The 18,747-nt window shown below is 45.9% G+C and overlaps 2 protein-coding genes and 1 non-coding gene across 4 annotated transcripts in view; 1 reads left to right on the forward strand and 2 right to left on the reverse strand.

Moving 5' to 3' along the window:
• LOC101269654 (probable UDP-sugar transporter protein SLC35A4) overlaps nt 1-18,747 on the reverse strand; it is a 28,651-nt gene that overhangs the window by 6,814 nt on the left and 3,090 nt on the right. Inside the window, exons 2-3 of one of the 2 annotated variants that reach the window (XM_049708361.1) lie at nt 6,678-6,795; nt 2,698-3,747 (exon numbers count right to left, since the gene is read on the reverse strand). The gene's annotated coding sequence lies outside the window, so the exon portion shown is untranslated. Of the gene's footprint in view, nt 1-2,697; nt 3,748-6,677; nt 6,796-18,747 lie in introns of those variants that run through there. The other variant, XM_049708362.1, reaches the window with a different exon arrangement.
• LOC117196782 (uncharacterized) lies at nt 7,718-16,478 on the forward strand. The gene is made up of 8 exons (XM_033406679.2): nt 7,718-7,829; nt 8,009-8,094; nt 8,371-8,490; nt 9,081-9,158; nt 9,482-9,564; nt 10,097-10,183; nt 10,258-10,374; nt 15,424-16,478. Exons 1-8 carry the CDS (start codon nt 7,718-7,720, stop codon nt 15,428-15,430), a joined length of 690 nt encoding a protein of 229 aa, XP_033262570.2. The 3' UTR covers nt 15,431-16,478.
• TRNAE-CUC (transfer RNA glutamic acid (anticodon CUC)) lies at nt 11,605-11,677 on the reverse strand. The gene has a single exon. It is a non-coding gene; the product is annotated as a tRNA-Glu (tRNA).

The raw sequence follows: 18,747 nt of genomic DNA on the forward strand, positions 1-18,747 counted from the left end.
CTTTATTTTATTTTTTGATGCTATTGTAAATGGAATTGTTTTTCTTAATTTCCTTTCCAGACTGTTCATTGTTAGTGTATAGAAACTGCTGAACTGAAACAAATAGACTGCCAGATAGTTCTCCTGCAAAGACAGGTTTCTTTGGGATCAGCAGAGAATTGCAACTCAGGGGTCTGCAACCACGGCGAGCTATCAATACATGCAAGTTTCTGTATGGCAAAGGTAGGAGAACACTTTTATACAGAGGAAAAGGAAGGTGGGAGGGCTCCTTGCCAGTAAAAAAGGAGTCTTTCTTCTTCCTGTTGGGCTCTGCTAAGGTCTCAGGGCATGAAGCAGTCCCTTCTGGTCTCCCAACTCTATTTAATTGAGGTTTCTGTTTATTTTTTTACAAAACTCACTGGATTTTGTTTGTTGGTTTTGTATGCTTCAACTTTGCTGAATTTGTTTATCAGTTCTAACAGGTTTTTTTTGTGTGGAATCTTCAGGATTTTCTACATATAAGATCATGTCATCTGTGAACAAAGACAATTTTACTTCTTCCATTCCAGTTTGGATGTCTTTTGTTTCTTTTTCCTGCCTAACTTCTTTGGCTAGGATCTCCAGTACTATGTTAAATAGAAGTGACAAAAGTGGGCATCCCTGTCTTGTTCCTGATCTTAGAAAGTTTTGTCTTTCACCATGGAGTATGATTGATGTTATGTTCATAAGATAATCTTCATTAAGATGAGGAAAATAGCATGATTGTATGCAGATAGGAATAAGATATATATTTTTTCTCTTTATTCTGGTAAAAAATATATATATATAGTAAAGTTTGCCATTTTAACCATTCTTAAGTGTAAGGTACAGTGGTATTAATTACATTCACAGTATTGTGCAACCATCACCACAATTTCCAGAATTTTTTTGTCACCCCAAGAGAAACTCTGTACCCGTTAAGCAAATACTCTCCACTTCCCTTCCCCTAGAGCCTGGGAACATCTAATCTACTTTCTGTCTCTATGAATTTGCCTATTCTACATATTGAATATAAGTGGGATCATACAGTATTTGTGTCTGGTTTATTTAACTTAGTATAATGTTTTCAAGGTTCATCTATGTTGTAGCATGTGTCAGTACTTCATTGCTTTTTATGGCTGTATGATACGCCATTGTATTATAAACTACATTTTGTTTATTAATTCATCTATCGATGGACAGATTTGGCTATTGTGAATGATGCTACTATGAACATTTTAGTACACAAATCTGTTTATCTACCCCTTTTCAGTTCTTTTGCATATATACCTAGGAGAAGTTTTGCTGGATCATATGGTAATTATATGTTTAATGTTTTGAAGAACCTCCAAACTCTTTTCCACAGCGGCTGCACCATATTACATTCCCATCAGCAATGGATGAGGGTGTGGACTTCCCTGGTGGTGCAGTGGTTAAGAATCTGCCTGCCAGTGCAGGGGACACGGGTTCGAGCCCTGGTCTGGGAAGATCCCACATGCCGCGGAGCAACTAAGCCTGTGCGCCACAACTGCTAACCCTGCCCTCTACAGCCCGCGAGCCACAACTACTGAGCCCCCATGCCACAATTACTGAAGCTCACGTGCCTAGAGCCCGTGCTCCGCAACAAGAGAAGCCACTGCAATGAGAAGCCCATGCTCCACAATTAAGAGTAGCCCCGGTTTGCCGCAACTAGAGAAAGCCAGAGCGCAGCAACGAAGACCCAACACAGCCAAAAATACATTAATTAATTTTAAAAAATGTATGAGCAGGGCTTCCCTGGTGGCGCACTGGTTGGGAGTCCGCCTGCCGATGCAGGCGACACGGGTTCGTGCCCCGGTCTGGGAAGATCCCACATGCCGCGGAGCGGCTGGGCCCGTGAGCCATGGCCGCTGAGCCTGCGCGTCCGGAGCCTGTGCTCCGCAACGGGAGAGGCCGCAACGGTGAGAGGCCCGCGTACCGCAAAAAAAAAAAAAAATGTATGAGCGTTCTTATTTATCCACTTTCTCACCAACGGTTTTCTTTTTAATTACGTTACCTCTTTTTATTTTACAATACATTTCAAAAATGCCATTAAAGTTGCCTTAACTGCTCTATAAGACCTGGAATCAAAGAACACTGAGAATTAGAACACACAAACATCAAGCTGTAATACCTACTTGTGCTGAACGATTACTACCAAAAGGATGTCATTTTTTAAATAAGCAGATGTGTGTCAATGCAAAATACAATACAAACTTGTTAAAACAGAACAGTAAACTTTGTTTCAATGGCTATAGAAAGGAGGTGGTTTTGTTTTTTTTCAATGCATCTGGTCTGGCAGCATTATGCATTTAAAGCAATACGTGCCCTGGGGCTTCCCTGGTGGCTCAGTGGTTAAGAATCCGCCTGCCAATGCAAGGGACATGGGTTCGAGCCCTGGCCCGGGAAGATCCCACATGGCACGGAACAACTAAGCCCGGGCACCACAACTACAGAACCTGAGCTCTAGAGCCCATAAGCCACAACTACTGAGCCCACGTGCCACAACTACTGAAGTCTGTGTACCTAGAGCCCATTCTCTGCAACAAGAGAAGCCACTACAATGAGAAGCCTGCCCACGACAAGGAAGAGTAGCCCCCGCTCGCCGCAACTAGAGAAAGCCTGTGCACAGCAACGACGACCCAACATAGCCAAAAATAAAAACAAACAAATAAATAAATGTATATTAAAAAAAGCAATACATGCCCTGAAAGTTTATATTTTCAGTTGTGTGTATCAACTGAATCAGAGCCCATTTTTTTCTTTTTATTAGAGCCATACTAGTGAGTAAGAAGTGGTACCTCATTATGTTTTTGATTTGCATTTCTTTAATGACCAAGGATTTTGAGCATCTTTTCACATGCTTGTTGGCCATTCGTATAGCTTCTTTGGAGAACTATCTATTCAAATTTTTTTTCCTAGTTATTAATTGTTGTTTGTCTTTTTGCATTTCACTAATGTATAATGACGTTGAGCATCTTTTTATGCACTGTGTATATGTTCTTTGGAGAAATGGCTATTCAAGTCTTTCCCTCATTTTTTACTTGAGTTGTTTGTCTTTTTGTTGCTGAGTTGTAGGAGCTCTCTATATATCCTGGATAGTAGATCATCATCAGGTATATAATTTGCAAATATTTTCTCCCATTTTGTAGGCTGCCTTTTCATATTTTTGATAATGTCTTTTGATGCACAAAAGTTTTTAACTTTGATGAAATTCAGTTTATCATGTTTTCTTCTGTTGTGCTTGCTTTTGGTATCATATCTAAGAACTCATTGCCAGATTAAAGGCCATGACGATTAGTTTCTGTATTTTCTTCTATGAGTTTTATAGTTTTAGCTCTTAAGTTTGGGAAATTGATCGATTTGAGTTAATTTTTGTATATGGTCTGAGGTAAGGGTCCAACTCCATTCATCGGTATCTGGATGTCCAGGTGTCCCAGTGCCATTAGTTAAAAAGATTAATCTTTCCTCATTGAATGTTCTTGATGTCCTTGTCAAATCAGCTGTCCATAGAAACATGAGTTTATTTCTGGACCCTTACTGCTCTGCTCTCTCACAGATCTCTATGTTTGTTCTTATGCCAGTACCACAGTGTCTTGGTTACTATAGCTTCACAATAAGTTTTGAAATCAGGAAGTGTGAGTCCTCCAACTTTGTTCTTCTTTTATAAGATTGTTCTGACTATTCAGCATCTGTTGAAATCCGTATGAACTTTAGAAGGAGGAACAGAAGCTGAGAGTGAAGGAACGAATAAATAGGTTATGCAATGAAGGAAATCCAATATTACACAAATGCTGCAAAAGAGGCTCAGAGAAAAAGATGGTATGTCCCTTAGTTCAGTTATACCAGATGTCTCAGGGTGAAACCAGCTAATCCTGAGACCACTTTTGCTTTGGAACCTGATGAGATATAGGAGAAGACTGCAAACTTGGGTGGCCTTGCCGTGGGAGACGTTTTGATTGTAAATTATAATGATGGACTGAACTAATTACTCTTATTTTTCATGTAACAGCTACACAACGAGATATAACACTGGCATTGTTGGTAAGACTACAGTATTAATATTGATAGTCAAATGTATGGGAAAATACAAGCCTCCTATGCCTACCCCACACTGATTCCTCCAGATGTTAGGCATATTCATCTTGTTACTATTGCTCTACCTGTTATATAGACGTACACCAAATGTAGATGATCTGACAGGTATGATTCTTTTGGCTATAAGGGATCCTTGGTGAAAAACCAGAGAGTGGCTTGTGATATAACAAAGAACTTGTCTGGCCTTTGTCTTCGGTTACTGGCACAAAGCTTCAAAAACCTTTGGAATTTCCGGAGCAATAGGAGTCTCTCTGTTATACTAATGAGGTGACTTCTGGCAGGGCTCCTAGATAGCTCTAGGATGGAAGAGGTTACTCACTAGAAATAAACAACCATGCAGGGACTTCCCTGGTGGTCCGGTCGTTAAGACTCTGTGCTTCCACTGCAGGGGGCACAGTTTTGATCCCTGGCCATGGAACTAAGATCTTGCATGCCACGCAGCACGGTCAAAAAAAGAAAAATCATGCAGATTGAAGGGCTGGAGTTGAATTCAATCACATAGCCAATCATTTAATTAATCATGCCTACATAATGAAATCTCATCGAAAAATGCTGGACAATGAGGCTCAGGGAGCTTCCTGGTTGGTGAACACACTGAGGTACTGGGAAGGCATACCCTCACTCCACAGGAACAGGAGCTCCTGCCACTCAGGACCCTTCCAGACCTTGCCCTACATAACTCTTCTGTTGGAAGCCATCCTGGAGTCCCTGCGCCGTGACAAAGTCATGATGCAATCAAAGGCAGGACTGCAAAGCAGCACTGTGCCAGGACGGCGGACTACATCTCTATTGATTTGTTTGGTTGTGTTAAGCTTATATATGGAAACAGCACTAGGGGGATTTGCGCCCAGGGTTAGGAAAATGAGAAAAACTACTACCCCCCCCTACTATTATTACCACAAAATGGAAAGTACCTATTCCGGCCCCAGGAAACTGGGAACGCAATATACAATCTGGAAATATAGGAATGTTCCTATGGAAAACACCCCCAATTGAACAACTGTGGCCCTACGAAGGGGTTGTTGATGATTTTGGTTTTATCTGGGTCCAATATAAAGAAAGGTTAATACTCTGGCAACAATTGCCGGATGATTAACAGGAGCGTAGGAGGTATTGTGAGTGCTACTAGTGGAGTCAGCAACACAGGAACTGTAGGATATATTGTAAATATTTTCAAGGCACTATTCAAAACACTTGCCCATGCAGAAAGAACACGAAGACTGCACTTCTGTGATAAAGACTTACATAATAGCTTGGCTTAACTACTAGAAAATAACCTGCAACTAATGAGAACTTGGGGAAATATCTTGATAGCACATCTAGAAACTACAGACAATTCTAAGGTAATCTTTTGAGGAAATCTTGTGGTCAAGGGTTTGAGGCCTAAGGCTAGACTATATTATGATAATTATGTTTTGATTATGTAAACCAAAAATATATAAGCTTGCTGAATAACAATAAAGTATGCTACTATCTGCCTGACTCCAGAGACAGTGTCAGTCTCGTTCTTTCTCCGTCGCTGACGCTGTTCCTCCCTCAGGTACTCCTGGACTCGTTGGAGCTGGACTCCAACACTCTTCATCTGATTGTTCACTTGCATGCTTTATAATTAAAAAAAGGTAATCATAAATAGAGCACTTTCCTGAGTTCTGTGAGTCATTCTAGTGAATTATTGAACCTGAGGGTTGGTTGTGGGAACCCAGGAATCTGTAGCCAAGTCAGGCAGTACTACAAGTAACCTGGGGATCCCACTTGTGGCTGGAACCTGAAATAAGGGGTCTTATTGAGAACCTTGCATTTTAACTTGTGGGATCTGGCGCTAACTCCAAGTAGTTAGTGTCACCTACAAATTGGCGCTTGCCATCTACCTCTACAAGGATCAAATTATGAGCTGCTGCAACTGCTGACCTTCAACACCCCCTGAAAGGAGTTCAGGGTGGAGATGAGGAATGAGGCGCTCTGTGCTCTAGGAAAAACTGGCAAAACAGGTCTTCAGATACATATTTTCAGGAGACAATTTTATGAGTCCAACTGTTGCATCTCCTTGTACCTAGAAAAGCACTAAAATCATACCTCATGGTGACACCTGCTCCTGGTGACTAGCAGTAACCTTCACGAGACTAGCAGAAACCTCCTGCAAAGGAATATGTGCTTCATTGCACGTACTCCCCCTGCACCAAAATCACATATATACTGAACTTCCCCCGCTACCTCTTTGGAGCAGCTTCTCAGAGCAATCTGAAATGCTGTCTACTGGACTATAGTCCTAATTTTACCCCAAATAAAACTTAACTCACAATTCACAGGTTGTGCTTTTTTTTTCAGTCGACATTAGTATCAGAATTGGATTGAAATGTAGGACGTCCAGTCAGTGTTAGAGAATTGGTGTCAGATACAGTTAACTATAATGCTTTTTTGGGTTCTGTAAGTCATTCCAGCAAATTATGGAAGCTGCAGGAGTAGCGGGTATACCTGGGAGTGTAGATAGCTAGTCAAAGTGAGGACCCCTGAGCTTGAGACTAGCGTCTGAATTTAGGGCAGTCTTATTGCAACTGTGCTCTTACCTGTGAAGTCTGGCCAAACTCTGGGTAGTTGGTGACAGAAGTAATTTCATCCTACATGGAACATTATTCAGCCACAGAAACGAAAGAAGTACTGATACATGCTACATCATGGATGAACCTTGGAAAACAAGAAAAAAGCCAGTCACAGAAAGAACACATATTATGTGAGTCCACTTATATGAAATGTCCAGAATAGGCAAATCTATAGAGGCAGAGAGTAGATGAGTGGTTGTTTAAGGGTCAGGATAGGGTGGGGGTTAGGGAGGTTATAGTAAAGGAAAGCAAGTTTCTTTATAAAGTGATGGAAATGTTCTAAAATTAACCGTAGTAAGAGTTACACATATCTGCAAACGTACTAAAAACCATTGAATAATACACTTTAAGTGGGTGAATTGTATGGTATATGAATTATATCTCAACAAAGCTGTCATTTTTTAAAAAGGTAGTTATCTTTTATAAATACATACTGAAATAGCTACATGTGAAATATAAGGTGTGTGGGATTTGCTTCAAAAGAATCCACTGGGGGCTTCCCTGGTGACGCAGTCGTTGAGACTCCGCCTGCCGATGCAGGGGACGCGGGTTCATGCCCCGGTCCGGGAAGATCCCACATGTCACAGAGCGGCTGGGCCCGTGAGCCATGGCCGCTGAGCTTGCGCGTCCGGAGCCTGTGCTCCGCAACGGGAGAGGCCACAACAGTGAGAGGCCCGCGTACCGCAAAAAAAAAAAAAAAAAAAGAATCCACTTGGGTGGAAGGGGGAACAGAAGGAATAAGACCAGCCATAAGTTGATAACTGCTGAAGCTGAGTGCCTGGAAGCTCATTAAACTCTTCTCTCCATAGTTATATATGTCTGAAATTTTTCATAAGAGGAAAAAAAGAAAAATTCCATGCAACAGTCTGGCTCACTCAGAAAAGAGAGGTCTGTCACCTCCTATGGTAAGTTATTGTTTAGAGGCCCCACCCAGAGCCCTCAGATCAGGGAGATGAATTATTGAGGGGAATCTGAGAGGCACAGAAGCCATGGAGTGCAGAGAGGCGATGAGCACAGGGGCTGCTTTGGGCCGGGGCAGCTCAGCCCCTTCAGTCCTCACTGACAACCCACAGACCAGGCTGGCCGTGGTGGTGGAAGTAGAGCGAAGGAGAAGATCTGGTAAGAAGCCTCCACACATTCATCTCAGAGGTAACACAGCCTGGGAGAGCCTCTTGGGAGAGGGGGACGGCGAGGCCATCTCACATTAGGAAACTCAGGCAAAGGTTGAGGGCAGGACTCAGGAGTCCTGAGAGTTCAGTTTCCCCCATGAGAGTTGATATGAAGCCCACCTGTCTCAGGCCCCGAGGAGACCTGTTGCCCCACGCTCCTCCTGGAGGGGCCCAAGAGCATCCGCCTGTGTCAGCGTGGGATTCTGGAGAGTCAGGTAGAGATGGGATGGGCTGGGATGGGGTGTGGATAAGTCCAGGGAAGATGGGAGTGACACTGTTGACTCCAGTTCTGCTCACAGGAACAATGCATCACCTTTGACAGAGTCCTGGGTTCTGATGCTCCTCAGGTAGGGGGGTCTGGTAGGGTGATGGGAGGAGGGTCAGAGCACTCAGGACCCTTGATCCTGGAGTGCTGAGTGCTTCCCAAGCTCTCTGGTCAGGGCGGGCTGGGCAGGCACCTGAGTCGGAGATGTGCCTGTGTCTCCCTGCAGGAGGCGGAGCAAGAGTTGCTAGCAAGAGTCCAGTGCATGCTGGGCTCGGTGGGCCGAGGGTACAGTGTAGCCCTGCTGCTTCGGGGTCGAGAAACAGAGGCACCCCGGCTTGTGCTTCAGGTGAGTCCCAGAGGATGCACCAGTCATAGTTGTTATGAGACTCAAGTGTTGGCTCCTCAAGGAGACCTTCGAGAACTTTCCCCTCCCCACCCTAGCTGGACTAGGTGCCCCTCCTTGGGGTTCCTATTGCACCCTGTGGTCCATACAGGATGTTTTTCCAGCATCAATCACGAAGCTATTGAGAGGTCAGGGAAGGTGGGAGGCTGGGGTCTATGAGGTGAGGGTCAAGGAGGGGTGATGTGCAAAGATCAAATACTCAGAGAAGTCTACTTTTCACTCTTCTTAGTAATACTAATAATGATAATAAACATTTTGTTTTTAGGCTTCAGCAAAGTGCCCCCAAACTAAAATAGTTGCCTCAAAACCTTGTCATGAGCCCCTACCCTAGCAAACAGGAGGTCCCACTGAAAATGTCTGCTCACTTGTCTGGCTCGCTGTGAACCACAAGGCCAGGGGCTATTTTTGTCCTGGCCACCAAGTCCATAGCACCTAGCACAGGGCCAGGCATAGAAATAATTTCCTTGCCCTCAGGAAATGTTGAAAAACAGGTTAATCCTTTCTCAATCCTCACTCATCCTTCTCCTCTTTAGCTGCTGCAGATGCTGTTTGAAGAAGCTCTGCCCCTCAGGGGCTCTGATGCCGTGCTTAGTACACTTAGCCTGGTGCAGGTGAGGCCCTGAGGGGAGGGGAGACCCGGGGAGCCAAGGCCATGTTGATGCTGCAAAAAAGCCCAAGGCTCAGGGACTGCCTGAAGAGTTTGGATCTTTTGCCCGTCCAAACACCTACAGCTAGTCTCTCATTGGTTCCCCCTCTTCCCGTTCATCCTCCACACCACTGTCGGCTTGCCTTGCTGGGGTCTCCTTTTTCCTGCCTGAGATGGCTGAATTTTGGTGCCCTGCTTGGTTCACAGGGCCCCAGCGGGAGGATCACATGAGCCAAAGGCTGGGGAAAGGTTCGGTTTGTAACAGATGTTGTGCTTGTGTGATCGCAGCTCAGCACCAGTGGGAGGAGTCGGGACCTGCTTGCTCCAGGGTCAGAGAACCTGTCAGTGCTGGATGTGTCCCCTCTGGGCTTGTGAGTGTCCAGAGCCCAACGGGGTCTGAGGGAGCTTGTCTTAAGTCAGGGCTGACACCCCAAACCAAGCCGTTGGAGACTTCTCCCCACTGCCACTCCAGGGAAGGGAAGTTATGAACTTGGAGTCATGCTTACAGGTTTTGCGTTTGCACCCAGGACTCCCTCTCACCATCTTCCCTTCATCCCATATCTCCATAACCTCTCGCTCTTCTCACCACCCCATCCACTTACACCTCTTCAACTCAGTCATTACCATCCCGGGTGATCTGAGCATCTCACCGAGCTGAACTTCAGTTTCTCCATCTATAAAATGGGAGCAATCCCAACTATCCTGTTTCCCTCACTGGGCAGATGATAGGAGAAAAAATAAGATCATGAAGATGAGAGGCTTTTAGGGGATATATTGAGCTTGGAGTCTTGGGGATGATTCTTATAGGCTCTTGGGCCCCCATGGGCTCCCCATGCAGAGATGCTGGGGGGCTGGACAGAACCCTTGTGCTTAGGAGCTGAGATCAGCCTTCCCTTCCTCCAGGGTGGTAGAAAATGCCAGTGAAGTGGAGGTGTCTGACTCAAGAGCTGCCTCAGAGCTGTACTTGCAGGCTGCAGGTGGTGAAGACAGGTGAGGACAGGCGGGTGCCTTCACCCACCCCCACCCCCTAGCCATTTGGCCTGATCCTTTGATCTCCTCCACAGTGCCTGCTCTCTGCTCACTGTCACCATGTCCTGCCCACGGCCTGACCCTCCTGAGGGGCCTGGGACCCAGGGCATGTGGCGAGGAGCCTTGCGGATCCTGCAGCTTCCAGGAGCCCTGTAAGTTTGATGGAGCCTTTTAACAGCTTTGGGAAAGGCTTGGGTAGGTGGCTGAAAAATGGATGTAGAGGCCCAGGGCAGCATCAGAGTCTCCTCCTTTCCTCATCTCTGACATGCTGAAGGATTTGCTCCCTTTAGTATTTCTTGTAAGGCAGGTCTACTAGCAACGAACTCCCTCAATTTTTGTTTATCTGGGCATATCTTACTTTCTCTTACATTTCTGAACGATAGTCTTGCCAGATACAGAAATCTTAGTTGACAGGTTTGGTTTTTTGTTTTTTTTTTCTTTCAACACTTTAACTGTGTTATCTCACTGCCTTCTGGCCTCCATAGTTTCTGATGAAAAATTGGTTTTTAATCTTACTGAAGATCCCTTGTGCATAATAAGCTGCTTCTCTCTTGTTTTCAAGATTCTTTCTTTGACTTTGGATTTTGACAGTTTGATTATAATCTGTCCTGGTGTAGATCTCTTTGAGTATACCCTCCTTGGAATTTGTTGAGCTTCTTGGATGTGTAGATTCATGCCTTTCATAAGTTTGGGGGACTTTTTGAGCATTATTTCTTCAAATATTCTTTCTGTCCTTTTCTCTTTCTCTTCTCCCTCTGGGACTCCCATTATGCATATGTTTGTACACTTGATGGCAGCCCACAGGTCTCTTAGGCTCATTTTCCTTAATTCTTTTTTCTTTCTGCTCCTCAGACTGGATTTTATTTGACCTATATTCAGGTTTGTTGAGATTCTTGTGCCTGCTCAAATCTACCCTCTAGTGAATTTTTAATTTCAGTTATTGTACTTTTCAGCTCCCGTATTTCTACTTGGTTCCTTTTTATAATTTCTATTGTTCTATTGATAGTCACTGAGACATCATTTTCTTTCTTTTTTTTTTTCTTTATCTTTATTCCCTTTCTCCCACCACAAAATTTTTAGGAAAATTCCCAAGATAGCAGTGAAGCTAGAAGTTGGGTGGGAAAGAGGGAACTGGGAGTTGACAGAGGAGCCAGCCTTGGTGAGACATCATTTTCTTGATTTAGTTTTCTGAAAATATCTAAGACAGTTGATTTAAAGTCTTTGTCTACTGAATCCAGTGTCTGGTTTCCTCAGGGACAGTTTTTATTAATTTCTTTTTCTTTTTTCCTGTGAGTGAGGCATACTTTCTTTTTTTTTAATTAAAAAAATTTTATTTATTTATCTGGCTGTGCCAGGTCTTAGTTGAGGCATGTGGGATCTAGTTCCCTGACCAGGGATCGAACCAAGGCCCCCTGCATTGAGAGTGCAGAGTCTTAGCCACTGGACCACCAGGGAAGTCCTGAGCCATACTTTCTTATTTGCATGCCTAATAATTTTTTGTTGGAAACTGGCCAATTTGAGTACTTTTTGTAAAGACTATATTCTTTATTGTGTTGGTCTCTTAAGTCTTCATTCTTTTTCCTTAGTGCTCTGACACTCTGGATATGATAATCTGGTAACTCTGAAAGCTGGATTCTCCCTCCTCTCCAGGGTTTGCCTTGTTGCTTGTTGTGAGCATCAGCCATCCATTTGCTTACTTTTCCAAACAATTTTTGCAAAGACTGTATTCCTTGCAGTCACTGAAGTCTTCATTCTATTATCTCAGTGATTAGCCAATGACCTGACATAGAATTCCCTAACCTCCGAGAATGCGCGCCCCCCCACAAAAAAAAAAAAAGAAAGGAAAAGGAGAAAAAGGAGGAGGAGGACAGGTAGGGGAAAGGGAATGAGGAGAGAGGAAAGAGAAGAAGGAGGAGGCAGGGAGGAGGAAAAGGGAAAAAAAGGGAGAAAGGAAGAAAAAAATTCTCCAGGTTTCTACAGACTGGCTCTGTGTTGGGTCACTCCTTAAATGCTTAGCAAGACCATTTACAGCTCTGCCTTAGCCTCACCTGATGCTTGCACTGAGCCCTAATTCAGCCAGAGGTGAAAGCCTTTGGTCTTCTCAGGTCTCTTCTGACCACACATACTGCCATGGACATATGTGTGGCTTTCTAGGTACCCTAGTACACATGGGAACTTTTCAAAATCCTTATTCCTCCAAAATTTCACTCCCCACCTTTTCTCCCAGTCTTTCCATGTGTCTATTGTTTGCCCCAACTGTTATTTTTGCTTGTTCTTTCATCTCTCAATGCTTTGGGGGACTGTCCTCTGGCATAGCTCCTCTGCTCCAAGAGAATTCCAAGATAAGTGAGACAAAGGGAGGCAGCTTTTGTCAGTCCTTTGTGGGAAACCCCAGACAATCAAAACAGACAAACACAGTTCCCTGGGAACAAGATCTACTCTGCTCCTTTCAGAACCAGGTACCCCCACCAGAAATGTGGGCTGTGCTGGGGAGAAGGTTGGGGCTAGGGTAAGTTAAAAACACCACAAAGATCTCTTACCATATTTAAGCTGCCTTTCTCCTGGTTAAACATTCACTTGATTGCTGTCAACCTTTGACTATCTCCCAGAGTTCCAGTAAGGTTGATTCTGACCATTTTTTTTGCCAGATGTTTCTGGGAAGGGACAGACTCCCAGAGTTTCCTACTCTGCCATTTTTGTTGATGTCACCTTGCTTTGCCATTTTACAATTGGGCTGTATTTTTATTATTGAGGTGTAGGAGCTCTTTATATATTCTGGATACAAGTCCCTTGTCAGATATAAAATTAAATTGTTTTTACTACGAGAATGTATTATTTGTGTAATTTTAAAAGTAATCAAATATAAAATAAAATAAAGATCTATACAAGGTTGCAAATCTGTCTGGTGGTACACAAAAGTGACTGGAAACAGTCAATCTTTCCATCAGAGTGTGATTTGGGCCAGTTTCTTTCTGCATCTACCGGTGGACATCTCTTTTCTTCCTCCATCCCTCCCTCTGGCAGAGACTGTCCCTTGCTGCAGGTGTTGGCTGGTAAGGTTGTTGGTGAGGAGGTGGAGGGCTCTCTGCCCTGGACTGTCTCATGTCTCCTGGAAGGAAACAACTACAGTGGCCTTCTTCTTCGCCTGGACCCTCAAGGTGGCCTGGGGGAGGACGTGGGTTTCTTTGGGAAGCTCTAGGATCTGGCCTTAGGCCTGGCCCCCCTCTCACCCAACCAGCGGCAGCCCCAACCCTAGCGAGCCGAGAGAGAGCCTGAGCCTCTGGGATGGCCAGGATTCGGAAAGGTTCCAGAATTGCCAGGCTCTCACCGTCTGGAAAGGTAAGGCCAATAGTAAAAGCAACCCCTCACCCTTTCAGAGGCCTTCAACAGTTTACCAAGCATTTTTACACTGACTAAAACCTTTGATTCTTACCACAATGCCATGAGACAGATCGAATCTACGGGCGAGGGAAGGGAGGCAGGTTTAATTTATAGACGAGGAAAGGGAGGATCAGAGAAGGGAAGGTACTTTCCTATATTCACACACTCATTAAAGATCAGGCCTCTGTGAAACGATATGTCAGAAATTTGGGGGAGGTCAAGTGGAGGGTATAGATCAAACAAGAATGACCATGAGTTGATATTTGTTGAAGCTGATAAGGTGATAAGTAGATGAAATTCCTAGACTTTGTATATGTTTGAAGTTTTCCACTAATAAAAGAGTAAAAAAAAAAAGTCTGTGGGGCTTCCCTGGTGGCACAGTGGTTAAGAATCCGCCTGCCAATGCAGGAGACATGGGTTCAAGCCCTGGTCCGGGAAGATCCCACATGCTGCGGAGCAAGTAAGCCCGTGAGCCACAATTACTGAGTCTGCGCTCTAGAGCCTGTGAGCCACAGCTACTGAAGCCCGCACGCCCAGAGCCTGTGCTCCGCAACAAGAGAAACCACCGCAATGAGAAGCCCGCACACCACAACAAAGAGTAGCCCCTGCTCGCCGCGACTAGAGAAAGACCACATGCAGCAACAAAGACCCAACGTAGCCAAAAAAAAAAAAAAAAGAAAAGTAAAAGTCTGGCCCTCTGTCTTCAGAATCAACAAACACATTCATTTGGCCAACATATTCCCAGACCACAGCCTACATCAGGCCCTGTGGAATGAGGAAGATAAGTTGGGGCATTTCACACTCTCAAGGACAAAGCAGGGAGGGAAGGAAGTGTGTTTACGTACAGGCCAGTTTGGGATCGTGACTAAGGGCACAGGCTTTAGTGTCAGACAGAACTGGGCTTGAGTTTCAGTTCTGCCACTCACCAGGAAGTTGCTTGACCTCTCTGAGGTTCAGTTGCCTCATCTGGAAAATGTGGAGGGAGACAGGGTAAATTAGGGTTGCTGCCTCACTGGAGTATTGTGTAGCTAAAAAGAGACAATCCATGAAAAGCCTTAGCACGGTACCGTCGAACACATGGAAAATGCCGGATAGGTGTTAGTTATTTTTTTTTAAAATTAATTTTTGGCTGAGTTGGGTCTTTGTTGCTGCGCGCAGGCTTTCTGTAGTTGCGGCGAGCGGGGGCTACTCTTCGTTGCGGTGTGCAGGCTTCTCATTGAGGTGGCTTCTCTTGTTGCGGAGCACAGGCTCTAGGCATGTGGGCTTCAGTAGTTGTGGCTCACAGGCTCTAGAGCGCAGGCTCAGTAGTTGTGGCACACGGGCTTAGTTGCTCGGCAGCATGTGGGATCTTCCCGGACTAGGGCTTGAATCCGTGTCTCCTGCATTGGCAGGCGGATTCCCAACCAATGTGCGACCAGGGAAGCCCAGGTGTTAGCTATTTTTATGAATAGTACTGTTAATAGAAATTAAAAGTTTTACAAGCAGTGTGCTTTGGAGTTCAGAGGAAGGAGGGATTCACTCTGTGTCTCCCCTTACTAGGCAGCTCCCTGAGCTTGCTCCAGGCTGCTCTGTCGGGGGCCGCAGAAAGGAGGATGAAGGTGAGACAGGTGAGGCCCACCCTCTGGGATGCAGTAGAAGAGGCCCGGGCCCGGCGGGCTGGCCTGAGGAGCCTGCGTTCAGGCCTCCTTGGGGACGCCCTGACAGATAGTGGGCTCGGCCAGCTGGGCAGGGCACTGCGGGAGTTGCAGGTGAGCAAGGTGAGGTCTGTGGGTGCCTGGGCCAGCAATGGCCAGAGCCCACCCAGAATCCCCTCTCCACAGGTGGTAAAAGCCTGGAGCCAGCGCTCAGGAAGCTGGATGCTCAAAACAGTCAAAACTGAGGCTATGGGGCTCCCAGAACCACAGGTACGTCTTCCCATCCAAACTCTTGGGAGGCCTATTGATGTCTGCCTCCTTTTTCTCTGTTTACAGAGCACTGTGAGGGGGCTCTTCCTTCCTTCATTAATGTACTGATTCCCGAACATTTATTGACCACTATGTGCCTTTTTATAATCCTCTGGAAAGAAACAATTAACACCATGATCAGTGCTCTGAAGAGCTTATCCAAAGGGCTCTATGTGGGCATCTAAGTTACTCTTGGCGAGAGAGGGAAGGAAGACTTCATGGAGGAAGTTGAAACCTGAAGGAGATGGCTAGCAAAGATGAATGAAGAACATTCCAGGCAGAAAAAATAACAGGAGACGTGTCAGAGGTAAGCGAGTCCTTGATCTCTTTGGGAGACTGCAAGCAGCTCAATTTGCTGGAGGATAGAGTTTGAGGAAGAAAGTCCAGAGAGAAGGATTGGAGACTGAAGTAGGGGCCTGGTCATGCAGGTCTTTGTAAATCAATTGAGATGTTTGGAGTTTGTCTGGAAGGTCAAGGGGAAGCCACAATTTATTTTAAACACGGAAGACAACATTGCTCCCAGCATTGCTTCAGCAAACTGAAGCTCCGAGAAGTGATGTGAGTATCCCAGGGTCACTAGGATAATCAAAGGCAGCAGAGGTGCAGAGACATCCAAGTCCTTAGACTCAGTACGGCACTCTTCCATCCCCTTAGGATGCATGTCCTCCCTTATGCAGAAGGGGCGCTGTCTTCCATGATTTGTCACAGGGTGGCTGGAAGGTCTCCCCTGTCCAGCTTCTCCTGGTGCTTTCATTTTCTTAATTACTTATAACTTGTTTTTACAGCCCTGGGCCTTGGGAATTAGGCCTGTAAACTCCAAGTTATTGAACAGGGCTGGCCACTGCTAAGTGCTTTGGGTGCCTTATCTCATTTCATGCTCTCTACAACTTTTATCAGCTCCATTTTATGGATGAGAAAATGGAGACTCAGAAGACTATCCACCTGCCTGAGGTCAAACTGCTAAGAAAACGAGGGGCTGGGACCCTGATCTGACTTCAAAACCAACACTGTCCTGGGAAAAAAGGTAATAGAATTCTCATTCGTAATATATTCTCAGCAGGTCACAGGTTCAACAGCAAGCCCCAGCCCAGGCCTCCAGGAAGAGCCTCAAGGTGAGGCTGGTGCTTGGGGTGGAGCTGGAGGTCTTCTCCACCTTTGGTGTGCTTAACTGCATTTTCCTCCAGTGGCAGGAAGAACAGCATCTATAGGACCTGATCTCCACCAAATGCACCCTCTCAGGGACTCTGAGGAACAGGTAACACCTCATGTACCCCAGAACAACTGGAAGCTGTTGGGGAGTAGAGTCGCAGAGTCCTGATAATATGTGTCCTGCTTACCTTGCCCTAACATCAGGGAGAAATATGGAGCTTTTGGCAAATAAAGGGCCTGAAGGGTTACTGTATCCCTCAGGAAGGGGCATGGGAAGGGGCTGTTTTCCTACTGGGTTCGTTTAGGGGCACGGGGTCCCTAGGGCCTCCATGGCACCTACTGGCAGAATCAATACCTCTCCTCTTCCCTCACGGCCTCTGAGTCTCTGTCCAGGCCACAGGCTCTTTCAGGCCAGCTAGTCTCCTGGATGTAATTCTAGGAGCTGCCCTGGTAATGGCGGTCTGTTGGAAAAGTTGGGCCCTGTGTCCCAAGGCTGTGTACACACATGGGCTTCTGGCTGAGCCTAGAATGATGCCACCTAGGCCCAGCAGGCCCCGGATGTGGCCCTGCAGTTCTTCCTGGCTCAGGCCCAGAGGCAGAGACTGCAAGAACAGCACCAAATTTGGATCCAAGAGGAACTGAAGCATTTGCAACAGGAGGAAGTGGTGGCAGGGGTCCACATCAAAGGCCTGGTGGCTGAAGAGGTGAGGAAGGTCAAGTAGGGGACTTGAGGCTCCTACTTTTTTTTTTTTTTTTTTTTTTTTGGCTGAGTCAGGTCTTAGTTGTGGCACGGGGGATCTCCGTTGAGGCATGTGGGATCTTTCGTTGTGGCACTTGGGCTTCTCTCTAGTTGTGGTGTGTGAGTTTTTCTCTTCTCTATTTGTGGCGTGGGGGCTCCAGGGCACGTGGGCTCTGTAGTTTGCGGCACGCAGCTCTCTCGTTGAGGCACATGAGCTCAGTAGTTGTGGCACGTGGGCTTAATTGTGCCACAGCATGTAGGATCTTAGTTCCTAGACCAGGGATCAAACCTGCATCCCCTGCATTGCAAGGCGGATTCTTTACCACTGGACCAGCAGGGAAGTCCCTTGAGGCTCCTTTTAACCTGGCCAGGTACTGTGCTGGGATCTAGCATCAATCACAGCAGACTGGACCACAACCTCTCTCATGGCCCTCACAGCTTTGTGGGGGATAGACGATGCAATTCTCAGTGCTAAGTGCTGTAAATGAGGGAGCTAGTGACTTGTGGGAACAAACAGGTGTACCTGGCCCAGGCTGGAGTGGAGCAGAGAAGATGACATCTAACCTGAGACTTTAAGGACAAACAAATTAGCCAGAGAAATTCACTAGACTCAGATCCACAGGGCAGTTTGTGCTCATCACATGGAGGCACTAAGTAAACAGATCTTGTTTAAACAAGAAACAAAACTTGTGTGCACGGAGGTCGGATCAGGGGAAGGTGGGAGACATGCTCTTAGGAGAGAATCCTGTATGAGCAAAAGTCCAGATGGAAGCAATGGCAAAGTAGGTTCTGGGTGTTGCAAACTGTCCATCTGGCTGGAGCCTGGCAGGTACATGGTCAGAGTCAAGGCTAAAGAGACCGTGTGCCACGCCTCTGGATTTGGACTTTACCCCAAGGATGACGGTGAACTACTGAAATGCATGTGTCATCTCAGTTCTGTCCCTCACTAGCCATGTGAATTTGGTCAAGTTAGGTCACTTCTCTGACCCACTGTTTCCAAATCTGTAAAATAGCAATTACCTTAAAGGTTATCATTAGATAAAACGAAATAATAATATAAAGTAGAGCAGAGCCTGGCACACAGGTTGCGCTCAACAAACGGTACGTATTATCACTGAAGGTTTCCGAGGAGAGGCAGAGATGGCACCGGGAGTGGACAGGGCTGAGACTCCAGCTGGAGGCCCTTCAGGCAGAACGGGACACTGCGGAGCAGGACCTGACAGCCCTCTATGACCTGCACGTGCAGGCTGCCCGGGCTTGGACGTGCCACGTGCTGCAGGTCAGTGAGGACAGAGGGCAGGCCTTGAATTGGT

Source organism: Orcinus orca, chromosome 3 (assembly GCF_937001465.1).
Source record: "Orcinus orca chromosome 3, mOrcOrc1.1, whole genome shotgun sequence".
Lineage (NCBI taxonomy): Eukaryota > Metazoa > Chordata > Mammalia > Artiodactyla > Delphinidae > Orcinus > Orcinus orca.